Below are 17,454 nucleotides of genomic sequence, written 5' to 3'. Positions count from 1 at the left end.
AACTTTCGGGATAGCATTTGAAATGTAAATTAAGAAAATACCTAATAAAAAATTGGAAAAAACGTTTAAAAAAGAGTTACCTTTACTCTAAAGATGCATTTTGACATTGGGTGCTTAGGTAATATTTTGTCATAGCCTGGAATGCTGCTTTCTGACCTCATTCTGCCTTACTATTGCACTATACTAAGTACAAAAATTACTATGCCTTACTTCACATCAATCTCGCTAACTACTTATTGTTACTCACCTTAATTTATTCTGAGAACACTGAACTCTTCAGCACTTGAACTATTTTAAGGCACAGGCTGACATTCAAGGTTCGCTTTTTCAAAGACTAAATTACTTTCTCTGTATGAATAAAATGAAATAAATAATAATCCTAAAACATGATTATTTTTAATTTAGTTTTTAACAAGCTACAGAAAGAAATGGAGGCAAAAAATATAAATCAGCAATATCTACTTTTTAGAAACAGGTGTACAGGATTTTTGGGAGACCAGTAGAATATGTAAAGAACATTAAAATCCTTAAAGCAATCTCTTGCCTAATAATGAAATTTCTAATGTAGGTTTTTACTCAATATGAATTGTATCCTCAAATCATTTAAGATGCAAAAAAAAAAAACCCATAGTCAATGAATTTCTTTTTATTTTATACTCTAGGTTTGTGCATATTCACAACCAGATAATTGTGACTTTGGATTTATCTGGCTGCTGGATCATGACAAAGTCATTGGAGCAGCTGTGACCACAGGCATCAATAGCTCTAAATCAGATTGACCTGAGCCCAATTTCAGGCTCTGCAGCATGGTCTGTGTCAAAGTGTGTGTGCCCTTTTCCACAAGCTTAATGGGAAAATCATAGAGCATATTTTTACAGCAAAGATTAAACTGATAAAAAGAATACAGTGTTTGCACAATGCCAGTTTACAAGAGGCATTTTATGGTTATAGTGGGCAGTAAAAATTGTGATAATTGCAGCAATTTGATAGGAAATATCTACTCTTCTAATTAAAGGCAGTACTTTGAAAGAATACCTGGCAGTTTATAAACACATCTATTATATCCATGACTATTTAATTCTTGCTGTGAAAATATATATACTCTCCTCATACCCAAAATATTAATTATACAAAGTAATTAATTTTGCAGAATTATTACAAAATTACAACATAAAAATTAGCCTTATTGTTTTCTGCTCTTCAGCTACAGAGCCGTCCTCCAGTACAATCCACATGAAGTATCTGAGTAACTGTAACCCAATGGTTGATTTCTGTCTGACCATCAGCTTTACTCTTCAAGGTTCTCTAATTTGACACAAATCATATAAATGGTAAATGTCAGTAAGATAGTAAACCATGGGTTTGATTTACCTGATCCTTCTCGTCTGAGACTGTATCCATCAGCTTTCTGATGAATAGTTTTCAATTCCCTTCCATCTGGTTAGACAGTCTAATTTAACTTTCAGAATAGGCCTAAGCCAAGTTGCGAGGGTAAGTCATTGGACCATAGCTCTTTTACAAAATATCCTTAACACCCTGTCTAACTGTAGCCTAAGATTTCTGATTACCAAATGTTCTTAAGGTACCTATCTTTTACTCTCTTTCATCACTTCATTTTCTCTTTTTATTTATTTACATTTAAAATATTGGGCCCCTTCCCAGTTTCCCCTCCACAAACCCCCAATCTCTTTCCCCTCATCTTGCCTCTATGAAGATGCTCCTCTACCCATCCACCCTCTCCCACCTCACCACTCTAGCATCTCCCTAAGGTGGGGCATCAAGCCTACACAAGAACAAGGTCCTCCCCTCCCTTTGATGCCAAACAAGGCCATCCTCTGCTACATATCCAGCTAGAGCCATGGGTCCCTCCATGTATATTCTTTGGTTAGTAGTTTATTTCCTGGAAGCTCTGGGTGGTGGTGTTCTTCCTATGGGATTGCAATCTCCTTCACTTCCTTCAGTCCTTCCCCTAATTTTTCCATTGTGTTAGTCAAGTGCTGGCAGAACCTCTCAGGAGATAGCCATAACATGATTGTGTCAGCAAGTGCTTCTTAGTATCAGGGTTTGGTGTCTGCAGATGGGATCGGTCTCTAGGTGAGGTGGTCTCTGGAAGGCCTTTTCTTCAGTCTCTGCTCCATTTTTTTGTCCCTGCATTTCCTTTAGACAGGAACAGTTCTATGCAAAAAAAAAAAAAAAAATGTAATGTGTGGGTGTCCCCATCCCTCATCTTAGGGGTGGTCTCTACAGGTTATATCTCCTCTTTGTTAGGTGTTTCCACTAATGTTATTTCAGTTGGGTCCTGGGAGCCTTTCTCTTCTGGGACTTTCTAGAGGCTACCCCCAGTTCCCCATCCCCCACCGCTACATATTTCTATTCAATTTCCTGACCCACTGAACTTTTCTCTTTCCATACCTGTTCCTGACCCCCCTTTTTTCTTTCCCATTCTTCTCTTCCATCCCCAAGATCTTTCCTTCCCTTTACCTCCCATGATTATTTTGTTCTCCCTTCTAAGGAGGGTTAAAGCATCAACACTTTGGCCTTCCTACTTTTTTGAAAATTTATCTTATTAGATATTTTCTTTATTTACATTTCGATTGTTATCCTCTTTCCTGGTTTCCCCTCTGAAAACCCTCTATTCCCCCCTCCCCCCCACACACACACCTGTTCACCAACGCATCCACTCCCACTTCCTTGCCTTCACATTCCCCTTCACTAGGGAATAGAGCCTTCATAGGACCAAGGGCCTCTCCTCCCATGGCCATCTAGGGCATCCTCTGCTACATATGCAGCTAGAGCCACAAGTTCCACCATGTATTTTCTTTGGTTCGTGGTTTAGTCCCGGGGAGCTCTGAGGTTACTGGTTAGTTCATATTGTTGTTTCTCCTATGGGGCTGCAAACCCCTTCATCTCCTTGGGTACTTTCTCTAGCTCCTTCATTGGGAATCCTGTGCTCCATCCAGTGGAAGGCTGTGAGCATCCACTTCTGTATTTTTCAGGCACTGGCAGGGCCTCTCAAAAAGCAGCTATTTCAGGCTCCTGTCAGCATCCTATATACAACCACCAAATCCAGACACTATTGTGGATGCCACCAAGAGCTTGCTGACAGGAGTCTTCCTTCTTGTTAATCTTCATGTGGCCTCTGGGTATTCCGAGATTTTTTTCCTAATATCCACTTATCAGTGAGTATATACCAAGTATGTCCTTTTGTGCCTGGATTAACTAACTCAGGATGATATTCTCTAATTCCATACATTTCCCTAAGAATTTCATGAAATCATTTTTTAATAGCTGAGTAGTACTCCATTGTGTAAATGTACCACATTTTCTGTACCTATTCTTCTGTTGAAGGACATCTGGGTTCTTTCCAGCTTCTGGCTATTATAAATAAGACTGCTAAGAACACTGGAGCATGTATCCTTGTTATGTGTTAAAACATCTTTTGGGTAGAGCTGGGTCTTCTGGTAGAAATATTTCCTATTTTCTGAGCAACCACCATACAGTTTTCCAAAGTGGTTTTACCAGCTTGCAATTTTACCAGCAGTATAGGCGTGCTCCTTTTTCCTCATTCTCACCAACATCTGCTGTCACCAGAGTTTTTGATCTTAGCCATTCTGATTGGTGGTAGGTGGAATCTCAGGGTAGTTTGCCATCTACCAATTATTTCTATCTCTTGTTCCATCTTCGCTGTGTTTTTTTGTTGGTGTTTTGGTTTTGTTTTGTTTTGTTTTGTTTTGTTTTTGTTTTTGTTTTTTGGTGGGTGGAGAAAAATACAAAAACTTTACTTTTTTCCCATGGTTTATATCCCCCAGCAAAATCTCTCAAGGTATACAAAAATATCCATGTGGTAACAGTCTATTTTTCTTCAAGTGAAAAATTATAGTACATATATATATATATATATATATATATATATATATATATATATATATGTGTGTGTGTGTGTGTGTGTATAGATAGATATAGATGTAGATGTAGATGTAGATATATAGATATAGATATAGATATAGATATAGATATAGATATAGATATAGATATAGATATAGATCCTCAGTGCTTTTAAATGAAAAACTCTTCATGTATTACAGATTGATAGGTTTATATTTTTAACCTCTTGCATTTCAGGATACTTGCATATGAACCACAGTTGTGTGTGTGTGTGTGTGTGTGTGTGTGTGTGTTTAATGAAATTTGTAAACAACCCCTATTTTTCCTTTCTCGACAAGGTAAAGAAGGTAAAAGTTTATTCATTGTTTCTTGGTATTTATAGAAAGCAAAAAATTGTGATATATAATTTGGTTCTGTGATATTGTCATAGGAAAGGACCACCAATAAGTGCTATATAGTTTTTCTTTTTTAAAACAGTGTTAAACTACTATGTCTGAAACCTAAGCCCGTGTAACATGATAATTAAAGGAGTTTTAAAAATGGATTTAGAAGAAAATATAGAAAGTAATTAGAGAAGTCTCACTGTTCTCTGTACAATCTAGAAAAATAAAAAACAAATATGTGCCAGAGTCCAATCCTGAATAGTGCTCTCTTTCATTCTTTCATGAGAATGAAGTATTTTTGAGTGATAGGCCATTGTTAAAGATATTAGATTATTGTGCTAATGTAATAATAACTATGATTATACCAATGCAGTCCTTAGAAAGAAGAAGGGGGAATGTAATCCTAAGGACTGTGTGAGAATAATCATTGCCTTGATCCTAACCCTACTTAGTCAAGACACTTTTCACTACTTCAAAGCCATCCTTCTATGTCACTTATCACCAGTGGCCCCATCCTTAGGACACTAAGCGTCTTTAGTCAATTGGTGCTTTGTTGCCAAGCCAGAGTATTTTTATTTCTGTATATGTATATCTAGTAAGCTTTCTTTTTTTCTCCCCTTAACTTAGAGTGTAATCCATTCTTCTAATCTCTGAGAAAAGGAATCCAGGCATTTATTTTTACCTGTTTGATAAGGCTAGTGATTACATTATGCTGCATGGTTATTAATTTTATCTCTTTGTATTTGGGTATGAATCATGTTTTTACATGTTTACTAACAACTCCATAGATTCTTTAATTCAAATTTCTTTGTCACCTCCTTATCTGGTGTGTGACATGTCAACATTGTGATCATTTATTTATCCTTACTAGTATATGAGTGAACTTCAGAGCACTTTAAGGTAATAAATGAAGCAGAAGGCATTAATATGTTGTGATTACCCATTGATTTAGGCGACACATACTGAATATGCACCAGTTCTCAGCTACATCATGTGTTGCTTAACAATGCAGGAACACACACAAGTAAGAAAATCATTTCTTTTGATTTTAGTGGAGCAGTAGACTTTTAAAAATATGGCATGCTTCATAGTAGTCACAGAAGGTTGTAAGGTGTGGTGATGGCAAAGCAGGAAGTATTACAACACAGTACAATGACAATAAAGAGAAACAGCCAATCACTGGTGATTACTAACAAGGGAACAAGGCATAGGTTGTCTAGGCATGTCTATTTGCAGCTTACTTATTTGGTGAGTGTGTGTGATTCTGTGAGTATATATATCCAAAACTACTACAAATGAAATATCATAACACCTATAAAAATAATGGTTTGAAACACATGAACAAAGAATAATTGCTGGATCTAGCAGGTGCTGAGGATTTATAAGATAATGTCTTGAAGTCTCAGACTATAGAGGCCTTGGCATCAGGCCTTGGCAATAGAGGGAACAGAGGCATCCCTGGTAGAGTGTTCAGTGTGATTGATTGGTTGGGTGAATTGATTTCATGAGAAACAAAATATGTAAGAAGTATACCAGGGAAAGAGAGATACTACTACACACTCAAAGTTCCTCCCACAGAGACATGGATTGTAGATCTCAACCCTCAACATTTTATTTTAGTCACAGTAAAATTACACACTTCCTTGGTTAATATAAAATCTGCCTTCTCTCAGACAAAAATATAACTGACATTTTTGCCCTTTTTAAAGGATTTTGCAGAAAAGGAGAAGTCTACAGCAAAATCTCTGGAAGATGCAAAAGCGAACTTTTACTGTGAATTGTGTGACAAGCAGTATAACAAACACCAGGAGTTTGACAATCACATTAATTCTTATGACCACGCTCATAAGCAGGTAAGCCAACATGAGAAAAGTCCTTTCACCTCTGAGATTTATACCTGCAGAGCAGAACTGCAAAGGTTCGGCCTTGTTTATTATCATCTAAGACTCAGAAGTGAGATCATTTATGTTTGTTTTTTGTGAAAGGTTGTTTGTTTACTGTTCAAATGTTAGGGAAACTCATTTTTTTTCTTAGAAGCACCATAAAGTTGGAGGTGGGTGTAGATATTTCCTAAAAGTAGTGACATGTAATTAATATATGTATGAATTCATGTAATTCATACACACACACACACACACACACACACACACACACACACATAAATCAGTAAAAGCAGTGTCACAACATTAAAAGTAACCAAAGTAGTTACTGGAATAACTAAAATCCCTGACAACTACACAGACAGAATGTACAAAAACTGAATTGATAAATTCCTCTGATGTTTGTTTTTACCCCTGCAAATATTCCAAGGTATATTTAAAAATACTGGCTCTGAGAACTCAATACAATAAAATTATTACCCAATAAAGGAGACATTTCAAACAAACATTTTAAAAAGTCAAACATGTAAGTCAATAGATAAAGACAAGTGTACGCTGCAGTTCAATTTCTTTTTTTTTTTTTTTTTATTTTTTTTTTTTATTAGGTATTTAGCTCATTTACATTTCCAATGCTATACCAAAAGTCCCCCTTACCCACCCACCCCCACTCTCCTACCCTCCCACTCCCCCCCTTTGGCCCTGGCGTTCCCCTGTACCGGGGCACACAAAGTCTGCGTGTCCAATGGGCCTCTCTTTCCAGTGATGGCCGACTAGGCCATCTTTTGATACATATGCAGCTAGAGTCAAGAGCTCAGGGGTACTGGTTAGTTCATAATGTTGTTCCACCTATAGGGTTGAAGATCCCTTTAGCTCCTTGGGTACTTTCTCTAGCTCCTCCATTGGGAGCCCTGTGATCCATCCATTAGCTGACTGTGAGCATCCACTTCTGTGTTTGCTAGGCCCCGGCATAGTCTCACAAGAGACAGCTACATCTGGGTCCTTTCAGTAAAATCTTGCTAGTGTATGCAATGGTGTCAGCATTTGGAAGCTGATTATGGGGTGGATCCCTGGATATGGCAGTCTCTACATGGTCCATCCTTTCATCTCAGCTCCATACTTTGTTTCTGTAACTCCTTCCATGGGTGTTTTGTTCCCACTTCTAAGGAGGGGCATAGTGTCCACACTTCAGTCTTCATTTTTCTTGAGTTTCATGTGTTTAGGAAATTGTATCTTATATCGTGGGTATCCTAGGTTTTGGGCTAGTATCCACTTATCAGTGAGTACATATTGTGTGAGTTCCTTTGTGATTGTGTTACCTCACTCAGGATGATGCTCTCCAGGTCCATCCATTTGGCTAGGAATTTCATAAATTCATTCTTTTTAATAGCTGAGTAGTACTCCATTGTGTAGATGTACCACATTTTCTGTATCCATTCCTCTGTTGAGGGGCATCTGGGTTCTTTCCAGTTTCTGGCTATTATAAATAAGGCTGCTATGAACATAGTGGAGCATGTGTCCTTCTTACCAGTTGGGGCTTCTTCTGGATATATGCCCAGGAGAGGTATTGCTGGATCCTCCGGTAGTACTATGTCCAATTTTCTGAGGAACCGCCAGACTGATTTCCAGAGTGGTTGTACAAGCCTGCAATCCCACCAACAATGGAGGAGTGTTCCTCTTTCTCCACATCCTCGCCAGCATCTGCTGTCACCTGAGAAAGTGGGGAAAAGCCTTGAAGATATGGGCACAGGGGAAAAATTCCTGAACAGAACAGCAATGGCTTGTGCTGTAAGATCGAGAATTGACAAATGGGACCTAATGAAACTCCAAAGTTTCTGCAAGGCAAAAGACACTGTCTATAAGACAAAAAGACCACCAACAGACTGGGAAAGGATCTTTACCTATCCTAAATCAGATAGGGGACTAATATCCAACATATATAAAGAACTCAAGAAGGTGGACCTCAGAAAATCAAATAACCCCCTTAAAAAATGGGGCTCAGAACTGAACAAAGAATTCTCACCTGAGGAATACCGAATGGCAGAGAAGCACCTGAAAAAATGTTCAACATCCTTAATCATCAGGGAAATGCAAATCAAAACAACCCTGAGATTCCACCTCACACCAGTGAGAATGGCTAAGATCAAAAATTCAGGTGACAGCAGATGCAGTTCAATTTCTTTAAAGGTCACATATATTGTTCTCTATGTGTCTATTGTTCACATCTCATCAGCTTTTTCCCTTGCTGACTGAGATATTGAGGTGTTGGTGACTTAGGAAATCTGACTGCCATATTTCTGTGACCAAAGAAATAAAACTCCTGTGGCCAAATGATTATTACTAACAGTTACAGTGTCAAATGGAGCTGACATGTTGTAATCTCTGGGTAAATTTTGGATATTCTATCTGAAACATTTATTCAAATCAAATGAGGTTGAATGTTTTCTATCATTTATGAGATGAATGCTACTTATGTGGATTTGGAAAATACAGCACTTGTCATGAAATAACTTCTGTCCTAATGTGCCAGATATGTGCATTTGTTTGTACTTAGCTGACATAGGCAAAGTCAGTGGGCAGAATGCTTAAGGGTTGGAATGACCAGCCTTCATGTGTATAATAAGCAACTTGTAATCTATTGTTAGCAATATTTAGTAAAATCTCCTTTAGTATTCTATCTTTATAACTCTGAGATAGTTCACTGGATCTTGTAGTTGAAACTTTAAGAATCCGACAGTAACACTGTGACCTATCTGTCCATTGAATTGCTTGTTGCATTATTCCTGTTTCATTTATACCACCACACTGTCCCTGTACTATATTGTTATATTCATTCAAAGCAAATTCCAAATAGCACACAATGTCATTTCATAAAATAGCAGCATGTGTAATGAGTTCTTAAAAATGTAACATTATCATTCTCAAAATTATATCAAGTTTTCTTGCTTCCCTAATTGTGTCAAAATGTGTAAATTTGGGCACTTTGAAAACAGTGTCTCTACTTTTCACATGCTATCATGTGATTAATTTTTTTAAATGGTTAATCTACAGGCCTTTTCTACTTATTTAATGGCTACTCTTTACAATCTGTTTTCCTCATGTGAGTTTTGTGAATATTTTTTCTAGTGTTATGCTTTCACATGTTTCTTAATCATCTGTGCTCTCCTAAAACTATTTGTTCCAGTTAGCAATCTGGTCAAATTCAGATTCCTGCTTTATTTTGAAGGACGATGTCAGGAGGAATACTGAATGTTCCATGGAAACACAGACGATGTCTGTTACTTGTCTTTATAAAACATAACATTTGTAATAAATGGGCTCAGCCACTGTCAGTTGAATGAGTGAACTCTGCAGCCAGGAATGATCAATAGCTCACATCAGTTACTCCATTTGTAGTTAAATAGTGGCTCTGCAAATTAATGAAATGTGCTGCTTAGGACAGAACTTCTTGTAAACATATGCACTCAATGTGACTTTATTCAGGCTAATTAATAATAAAATATGCTTGGAATTCAGGAAAAGATAAGTGAAGACCTTATAAAATGGGTATTTGATCTTGAGCTGTGTTTTACACAGGTGTGTTTGTATATATGCTTTGAAATTGAGATGACATTGTTGACAGCAGGCATAGTTACCATGAAGAAATAGAAGATAATTCGTTTCCTGGTGAGAAGTGTGCCAGCATGCAGCATCCATTACAACTCAGAATTATGCCTAATCAATTTCCTTTCTATAATTTTTTCGCACATATTCATATTGGTTTTCTAAAATGTTAATAGAACAGCCTGTTCTGAATCTTTTCATCACATCTATACACCTACTTCCTTTTATGTTTAGGCTTATGTGTAACTTTCCACACTATTCACAGTCATCCAAACAATTGCAGAGCTTCTAATGTGTAGATACGTATCTATGGTAGATATGTAAAGGGATAGATTTGGTTCTCAGCTTCAGAGCTTCAGCGCAGTGTAATTGAGGAGACAAGCCAAAGAACATCATTATGCACTAAGCACTGCAGAAATCATATGCTGTGAAAATCCAAAACTAAAAACAAAAAAAAAAAGTGATTTATAAAGAAAAGAGGACAAATCATCTAATTTTGAAAAGAATTTATAGAAGTTAACCATGTAATCAAAACCAGTACACCCTGTACGGTAGGAAGTCTATATCAAGGCAAGAGGGCAGATATGAATGAAGCTGGGCACAGAAAGTACAACCCATTTACATGCTACTGAAAGCATGGCCACTATTTTGGGAATTTCTTTATCTTTGAAACAATTTCATTTGTGTAATTTTCAATGTCTTATACTGATTTCTCAGTCTTGCACCCTCGGAATTTTCCATTCTTACATGTCATTGCTACAAGCCCCTGACTGAAATCTATTTCCAGCACTTTCCCTATTCAAATTCAGCTTATCCACTAATGACCAAATTAGCTTACCACACTCACAAGATCACTACTTTCCTAGGCACGCTCCAGTGACTGGTGACTGATATTTAAAAAAAGATAGGCTTATTCAGACCACCATTCAAACCACGTGCAACCTAGTTTTTGCAACTACTTCCAAACTTATCTCCGGGAACTCCAGCGTGCCCCTGCAGTTTTCTAAAAGACACCTTATGGTTTTCCACCTGCCCCTCTTGGCTCATACTCTTCCCACTGTCTAAGATGCTTTTCCACATAATGGCTATAATTTATATTGTTGCATGTTTCATTAAGATTGGCAGCTTCTATCGGAACGTTAAAGAAGCTGAGACTTCATAGAAAGCTAATTAAACACAAAATTTTCCAGATTCTTTCTACTGAAAATCAATTCAGAATTTTTGTTTCTGCTGCCCACTTTTATGAGCACCATAATAATTAAATCTTCAGTAGACCTTGGTAGTCTGCTGCCGGGATAGTGTGGAAATATTACTTTTTAAAAATTTATTTTGGCCCAAAAATTTTTGAAAATTGGATAAGATTTAGATTAAGCCAAAATTTAAAAATCTTTTTTTTTAAATGAAAGGAAACTTTATGTTCTTAAAATGAAAAAGTCATTAAAATAAAATATGCAAAAGCAACCTCTAAATTTCAAAGCTAAATACAACCAGTTGGTTCTTGCTTCATTAAGAGCTATTCTTGACAGGCATAGTGATTTTGAGGATGGTAGGATCTAACTAAGAATAAATAGATTTTGGACTTAGGAATAAGAGTGTCTGCCAACATTTTACTTCCATGTGGGTTCAGATGAAATTTCTTGCCTCTGCTGTTGAATTTCCAGTAATATGATCTTCCATTTTTGAGACAGAAATCCAAAGTTAGAATCCATTCATTACTCAGCAGTAGACCAAATTAGAACTAGAAATAAAACAAGCTTTGAGTTCTCCCTTTATCTTTCATTCATTATTCTCCAGTTTATGATATATCTGTATCTTAAGTACTTTATGTGTCAAATAGCAATACAGTGTGCCTGATGATTTTATTGTAATGATATTATTTATGAACATAATTTTATTTATCTATTTATTCATTTATTTGTGTGTGAATGTGTTTGTGTGTATAAGTGAGAGAGAGAGAGAGAGAGAGAGAGAGAGAGAGAGAGAGAGAGAGATGTTAATATCTGATTCCTAAAAAGGACAGGAGATAGCATCAGATGCCTTGAGATTGGTGTCAAAAATGGCTTTGATCTAGTATGTAGATGACAGGAACTGGAATCAATCCTGTGTAAAAACAGCAAGTGCTTTTAACTGCGCTACATCTTTAGTTACTTATAAGCACATTTTAATTCTCCAGAAGTAAGTATATATCTTTAGAAATAAAACAGAATTTCCTGTTGAATACTTAATAATACCTTCTCTGTAATTTGAACAAGAATTGAGCTATTTGGGCATTATTTATAGAGACAATTTAGTTCACCATTAATACATCTGAGGTTTTAAACTCTCTCCCACGAGGAAATATAATGAGGCTGTAGCTTTGACAATCTTTTGTGTTTATAACTCATGTTTTGAGGAAACAATTCAGTTATTTCATCTACCATTCCCAATCATATTCTAATTCCTTACAATTGCTGAGCATCATTCTAGAACAATTTCTGTGTGTACATAAATGGCAGTCCCTTGGCTAAAGCAATACTGTGATTGTTAATACATTGAACTTGTCAATAGCAATCAATTCCTCATGAGACCATTTTTAGATCACACTCATATTTTGGAGACTAATAGCTGCAAATGTTTTATATTGAAACAGTATCACACATCTTCATATTGAGAACTCTGTTTTTACCCTAGAGACAATTGTTCTTCTAAATTAAAAGCAAACATATACAAGCTAGAATGCCTTCTGTACTCAAGAAAGATCCTCCTCTCAGACTCTACATGTGGAGCTTAATCCACCTAATCTCCCTTGACTTTACACAGGATTTATTTTTCCTCAGAAGGTCTTGTTTAGTGTTAGGTTTAGAATCAAACTTAAAACGATTCCTTTCTAAAATGTTGTTTTGGATTCTTTCCTTCTCTACTAACTCTAGGTAAAATATTAAAGTCGATCTATCATTATCACTATGAGCCCAAAGGGGATGGCTCACATCTAAAATTGTATATTGTTTTCTTCCCAATTTTCTCGAGTTTTCTTCATAAAACTTCCATGTCAAAGAGTGGTTGGTTTATGTGGCCAGAATACTAGTTACGGCTCTTATTGTTATGATGCAGTAATATCTGCACCACCCCCCAAAAATGATGAAGGGATTCTTTTGAGATGCAGTTTAAAAGTGTAGGCTATCCAACACAACAGGGAAGGTGTAGCACCAAGTGAGGCAGCAGGTATCACTGTGTTCAAAGTCAACAAGAGGAAGAATAAGAAATATGGCTGGGCTACAAAATCTTAAGGCCTGCCCTACTGATATACTTCTTCCAAAAGACTCTTACAGATTTCACCTTCTACCTTCTGTTACCAAGTGTGAGCAGGTGGGAAACATTCCATGCCCAAACCACAAGTCAGACTGAAACAATAAAGAAAACTATTCTGTAATGTAATTTTCTGTGTTTCACATTTTGTAATCCCCAATTTCATAGAACATGGTGACACAGTGTGTGTGTGTGTGTGTGTGTGTGTGTGTGTGTGTGTGTGAGTGTGTGTGTGTGTGTGTGTGTGTGTGTGTGTGTGTGTGTGTGTGTGTGTGTTTTCTTGTAACTGGATATTCTACTAGTGAAGAATTACAGCAAAACTAATCTTAAATTTTTGCTCATAATTTAATTTATTTTATATTTATTTTACATTGGCTAAAAGAATTTAAGCTCATGATTTTTCACTTACAGAAAACATTATTTAAAATCTGCATTCTGATCATAGATGTGCCATGTGCTTTCTGTTCCCTCTACCTTCAGTACTTATATCTGACCTGGAGCTTTCTGCTTCTTGTTATTGAAGCAACAAATCTTATGTCACCTCTTAGCAGGACCTTTCCTTTTCTTCATAATTCAAAGAATGAATTATCATCTTTCTAATTCTTAACATCTCTGCAATATCTATGGTGATCAGAGTCAGCTTGAAGGCTCTTCAGATCCAGCTGTTCAATGTCCATGCTTTTATAAGTTCATTGTTTTACCACTGGTACCTTGAAATCAGCCACAAGAAATGATGAAAGCCCAGGTTTCTCCACTTTTATTTTGGAATCCTAGAGAGTTAGTACAAAGACTGGTACAAAATTACTTGCAGTCTTAAACTTAAAAAATTAAAGGGTTGTGTCAGCAAAATCTTACAGGCATATGCAATAGTGTCTGGGTTTGGTGGTTATATATAGGATGGATCCCCGGGTGGGGCAGTACCTACATGGTCCTTTTTCTGTCTCAGCTCTGAACATTTTCTCTGTAACTACTTCCATGGGTATTTGTTCCCCATTCTAAGAAGGAACAAGTATCCACTCATTGGTTTTCCTTCTTCTTGAGTTTCATGTGTTTTGCAAGTTGTATTTTGGGTAGTCTAAGTTTCTGGGCTAATATCCTCTTATCAGTGAATGCATATCATGTGTGCTCTTTTGTGATTGGGTTACCTCACTCAGGATGATATAATCCAGATCCATCCATTTCCCTATGAATTTCATAAATTCACTGTTTTTAATTGCTGAGTAGTACTCCATTGTGTAAATGTACCATATTTTCTGTATCCATTCCTCTGTTGGGTTCTTTCCAGCTTCTGGCTATTATAAATAAGGCTGCTATGAACATAGTGGAGCATGTGTCCTTCTTAAAGGTTGGAACATCTTCTGGATATATGCCCAGGAAAGGTATTGCAGGATCCTCCAGTAGTACTATGTCCAATTTTCTGAGGAACCGCCAGACTGATTTCCAGAGTGGTTGTACGATCTTGGAATCCCACCAACAATGGAGGAGTGTTCCTCTTTCTCAAAATCCTCGCCAGCATCTGCTGTCACCTGAATTTTTGATCTTAGCCATTCTGACTGGTGTGAGGTGGAATCTCAGGGTTGTTTTGATTTGCATATCCCTGATGATTAAGGATGTTGAACATTTTTTCAGGTGCTTCTCAGTCATTCGTATTCCTCAGGTGAGAATTCTTTGTTTAGCTCTGAGCCCTATTTTTTTAATGGGGTTATTTGATTTTCTGGAGTCCACCTTCTTGAGTTCCATATAAATACATATATATATATGTATATATACACATATATATGTATATATGTATTATATGTATTTACATATAAATTATATACATATAAATACATATATATATATAAATACACACACACACACACACACACACACACACACACACACACACACACACACACATATATGATATTTGTCCCCTATCTGATTTAGGATAGGTAAAGATCCTTTCCCGATCTCTTGGTGGCCTTTTTGTCTTATTGATGGTGTCTTTTGCCTTGCAGAAGCTTTGCAATTTTATGAGGTCCCATTTGTCAATTCTCCATCTTACAGCATAAACCATTGCTGTTCTATTCAGGAATTTTTCCCCTGTACCCATATCTTCAAGACTTTTCTCTACTTTCTCCTCTATAAGTTTCAGTGTCTCTGGTTTTATGTGGAGCTCCTTAATCCATTTAGATTTGACCTTAGTAAAAGGAGATAGGAATGGATCAATTCACATTCTTCTACATGATAACCTCCAGTTGTGCCAGCACCATTTGTTGAAAATGCTGTCTTTTTTCCACTGGATGGTTTTAGCTCCCTTGTCAAAGATCAAGTGTCCATAGGTGTGTGGGTTCATTTCTGGGACTTCAATTCTATTCCATTGGTCTACTTGGCTGTCGCTATACCAGTACCATGCAGTTTTGATCACAATTGCTCTGTAGTAAAGCTTTAGGTCAGGCATGGTTATTCCACCGGAGGTTTTTTAATCCTTGAACAGAGTTTTTGCTATTCTAGGTTTTTTGTTATTCCAGATGAATTTGCAGATTGCCCTTTCTAATTCGTTTTTTGATGGGGATTGCATTGAATCTGTAGATTGCTTTTGGCAAGATAACCATTTTTACTATATTGATCCTGCCAATCCATGAACATGGGAGATCTTTCCATCTTCTGAGATCTTTAATTTCTTTCTTCAGAGACTTGAAGTTCTTATCATACAGATCTTTCACTTCCTTAGTTAGAGTCACACCAAGGTATTTTATATTATTTATTACTATTGAGAAGGGTGTTGTTTCCCTAATTTCTTTCTCACCCTGTTTATCCTTTATGAATAGAAAGGCCATTGACTTGTTTGAGTTAATTTTATATCCAGCTACTTCATTGTTTATCAGGCTTAGGAGTTCTCTGGTGGAAATTTTATGATCACTTATATATACTATTATCATCTGCAAAAAGTGATATTTTGACTTTTTCCTTTCCAATTTGTATCCCCTTGATCTTTTTTTGTCGATTTGCTCTGGGTAGGACTTCAAGTACAATGTTGAGTAGGTAGCGAGAAAGTGGACAGCATTGTCTAGTCCCTGATTTTAGTGGGATTGCTTCCAGCTTCTAACCATTTACTTTGATGTTGAATACTGGTTTGCTGTAGATTGCTTTTATCATGTTTAGGTATGGTCCTTGAATTCCTGATCTTTCCAAGACTTTTATCATGAATAGGTGTTGGATCTTGTGAAATGCTTTCTCTGCATCTAACAAGATGATCATGTGGTTTTTGTGTTTGAGTTTGTTTATATACTGGATTATGTTGATGGATTTCTGTATATTGAACCATCCCTGCATCCCTGGGATGAAACCTACTTGGTCAGGATGGATGATTGTTTTGATATGTTCTTGGATTCGGTTAGCGAGAACTTTATTGAGGATTTTTGCATCGCTATTCATAAGGGAAGTTAGTCTGAAGTTCTCTATCTTTGTTGGGTCTTTTTGTGGTTTAGGTATCAGAATTATTGTGGCTTCATAGAATTAGTTTGGTAGAGTACCTTCTGCTTCTATTTTGTGGAAGAGTTTGTGAAGAACTGGGATTAGATCTTCTTTGAAGTTCTGCTAGGACTCTGCACTAATCCCATCTGGTCCTGGGCTTTTTTTTTTGGGGGGGGGGTTGGGAGACTATTAGTGACTGCTTATATCTCTTTAGTGGATATGGGACTGTTTAGATCATTAACCTGATCTTGATTTAACTTTGGTACCTGGTATCTATCTAGAAACTTGTCTATTTCATCCAGGTTCTCCAGTTTTGTTCAGTATAGCCTTTGTAGAAGGATCTGATGGTGTTTTGGATGTCTTCAGGATCTGTTGTTATGTCTCCCTTTTCAGTTCTGATTTTGTTAATTAGGATGCTTTGCCTGTGCCCTCTAGTGAGTCTGACTAAGGGTTTATTTATCTTGTTGATTTTCTTAAAGAACCAGCTCCTCATTTGGTTGATCCTTTGAATAGTTCTTCTTGTTTCCACTTGGTTGATTTCACCCCTGAGTTTGATTATTTCCTGCTGTCTACTCCTCTTGAGTGAATTTGCTCCTTTTGTTCTAGAGCTTTTGGGTGTGTTGTCAAACTGCTAATGTGTGCTCTCTCTAGTTTCTTTTTGGAAGCACTCAGAGCTATGAGTTTTCCTCTTAGCAATACTTTCATTGTGTCCCATATGTTTGGGTATGTTGTGGCTTCATTTTCATTAAACTCTAAAGTCCTTAATTTCTTTCTTTATTTTTTCCTTGACTAAGGTATTATTGAGGAAAGTGTTGTTCAGTTTCCACGTGAATGTTGGCTTTTTATTATTTATTTTGTTATTGAAGATCAATTAGCCTTAGTCCATGGTGATCTGATAGGATGCTTGGCATAATTTCAATGTTTTTGTATATGTTGAGGCTTGTTTTGTGACCAATTATGTG

General features: G+C 36.7%; 1 protein-coding gene across 1 annotated transcript in view; it reads left to right on the top strand.

Moving 5' to 3' along the window:
* Zfp804b (zinc finger protein 804B) overlaps positions 1-17,454 on the top strand; it is a 575,349-nt gene that overhangs the window by 461,878 nt on the left and 96,017 nt on the right. Inside the window, exon 2 of the mRNA NM_001163223.1 lies at positions 5,978-6,121. Coding sequence (NP_001156695.1) covers positions 5,978-6,121 — 144 coding nt within the window. The remainder of the gene's footprint in view (positions 1-5,977; positions 6,122-17,454) is intronic.

The sequence above is a fragment of the Mus musculus genome, chromosome 5 (assembly GCF_000001635.26).
Source record: "Mus musculus strain C57BL/6J chromosome 5, GRCm38.p6 C57BL/6J".
NCBI lineage: Eukaryota > Metazoa > Chordata > Mammalia > Rodentia > Muridae > Mus > Mus musculus.
This window is presented reverse-complemented; position numbering and strand designations above follow the sequence as displayed.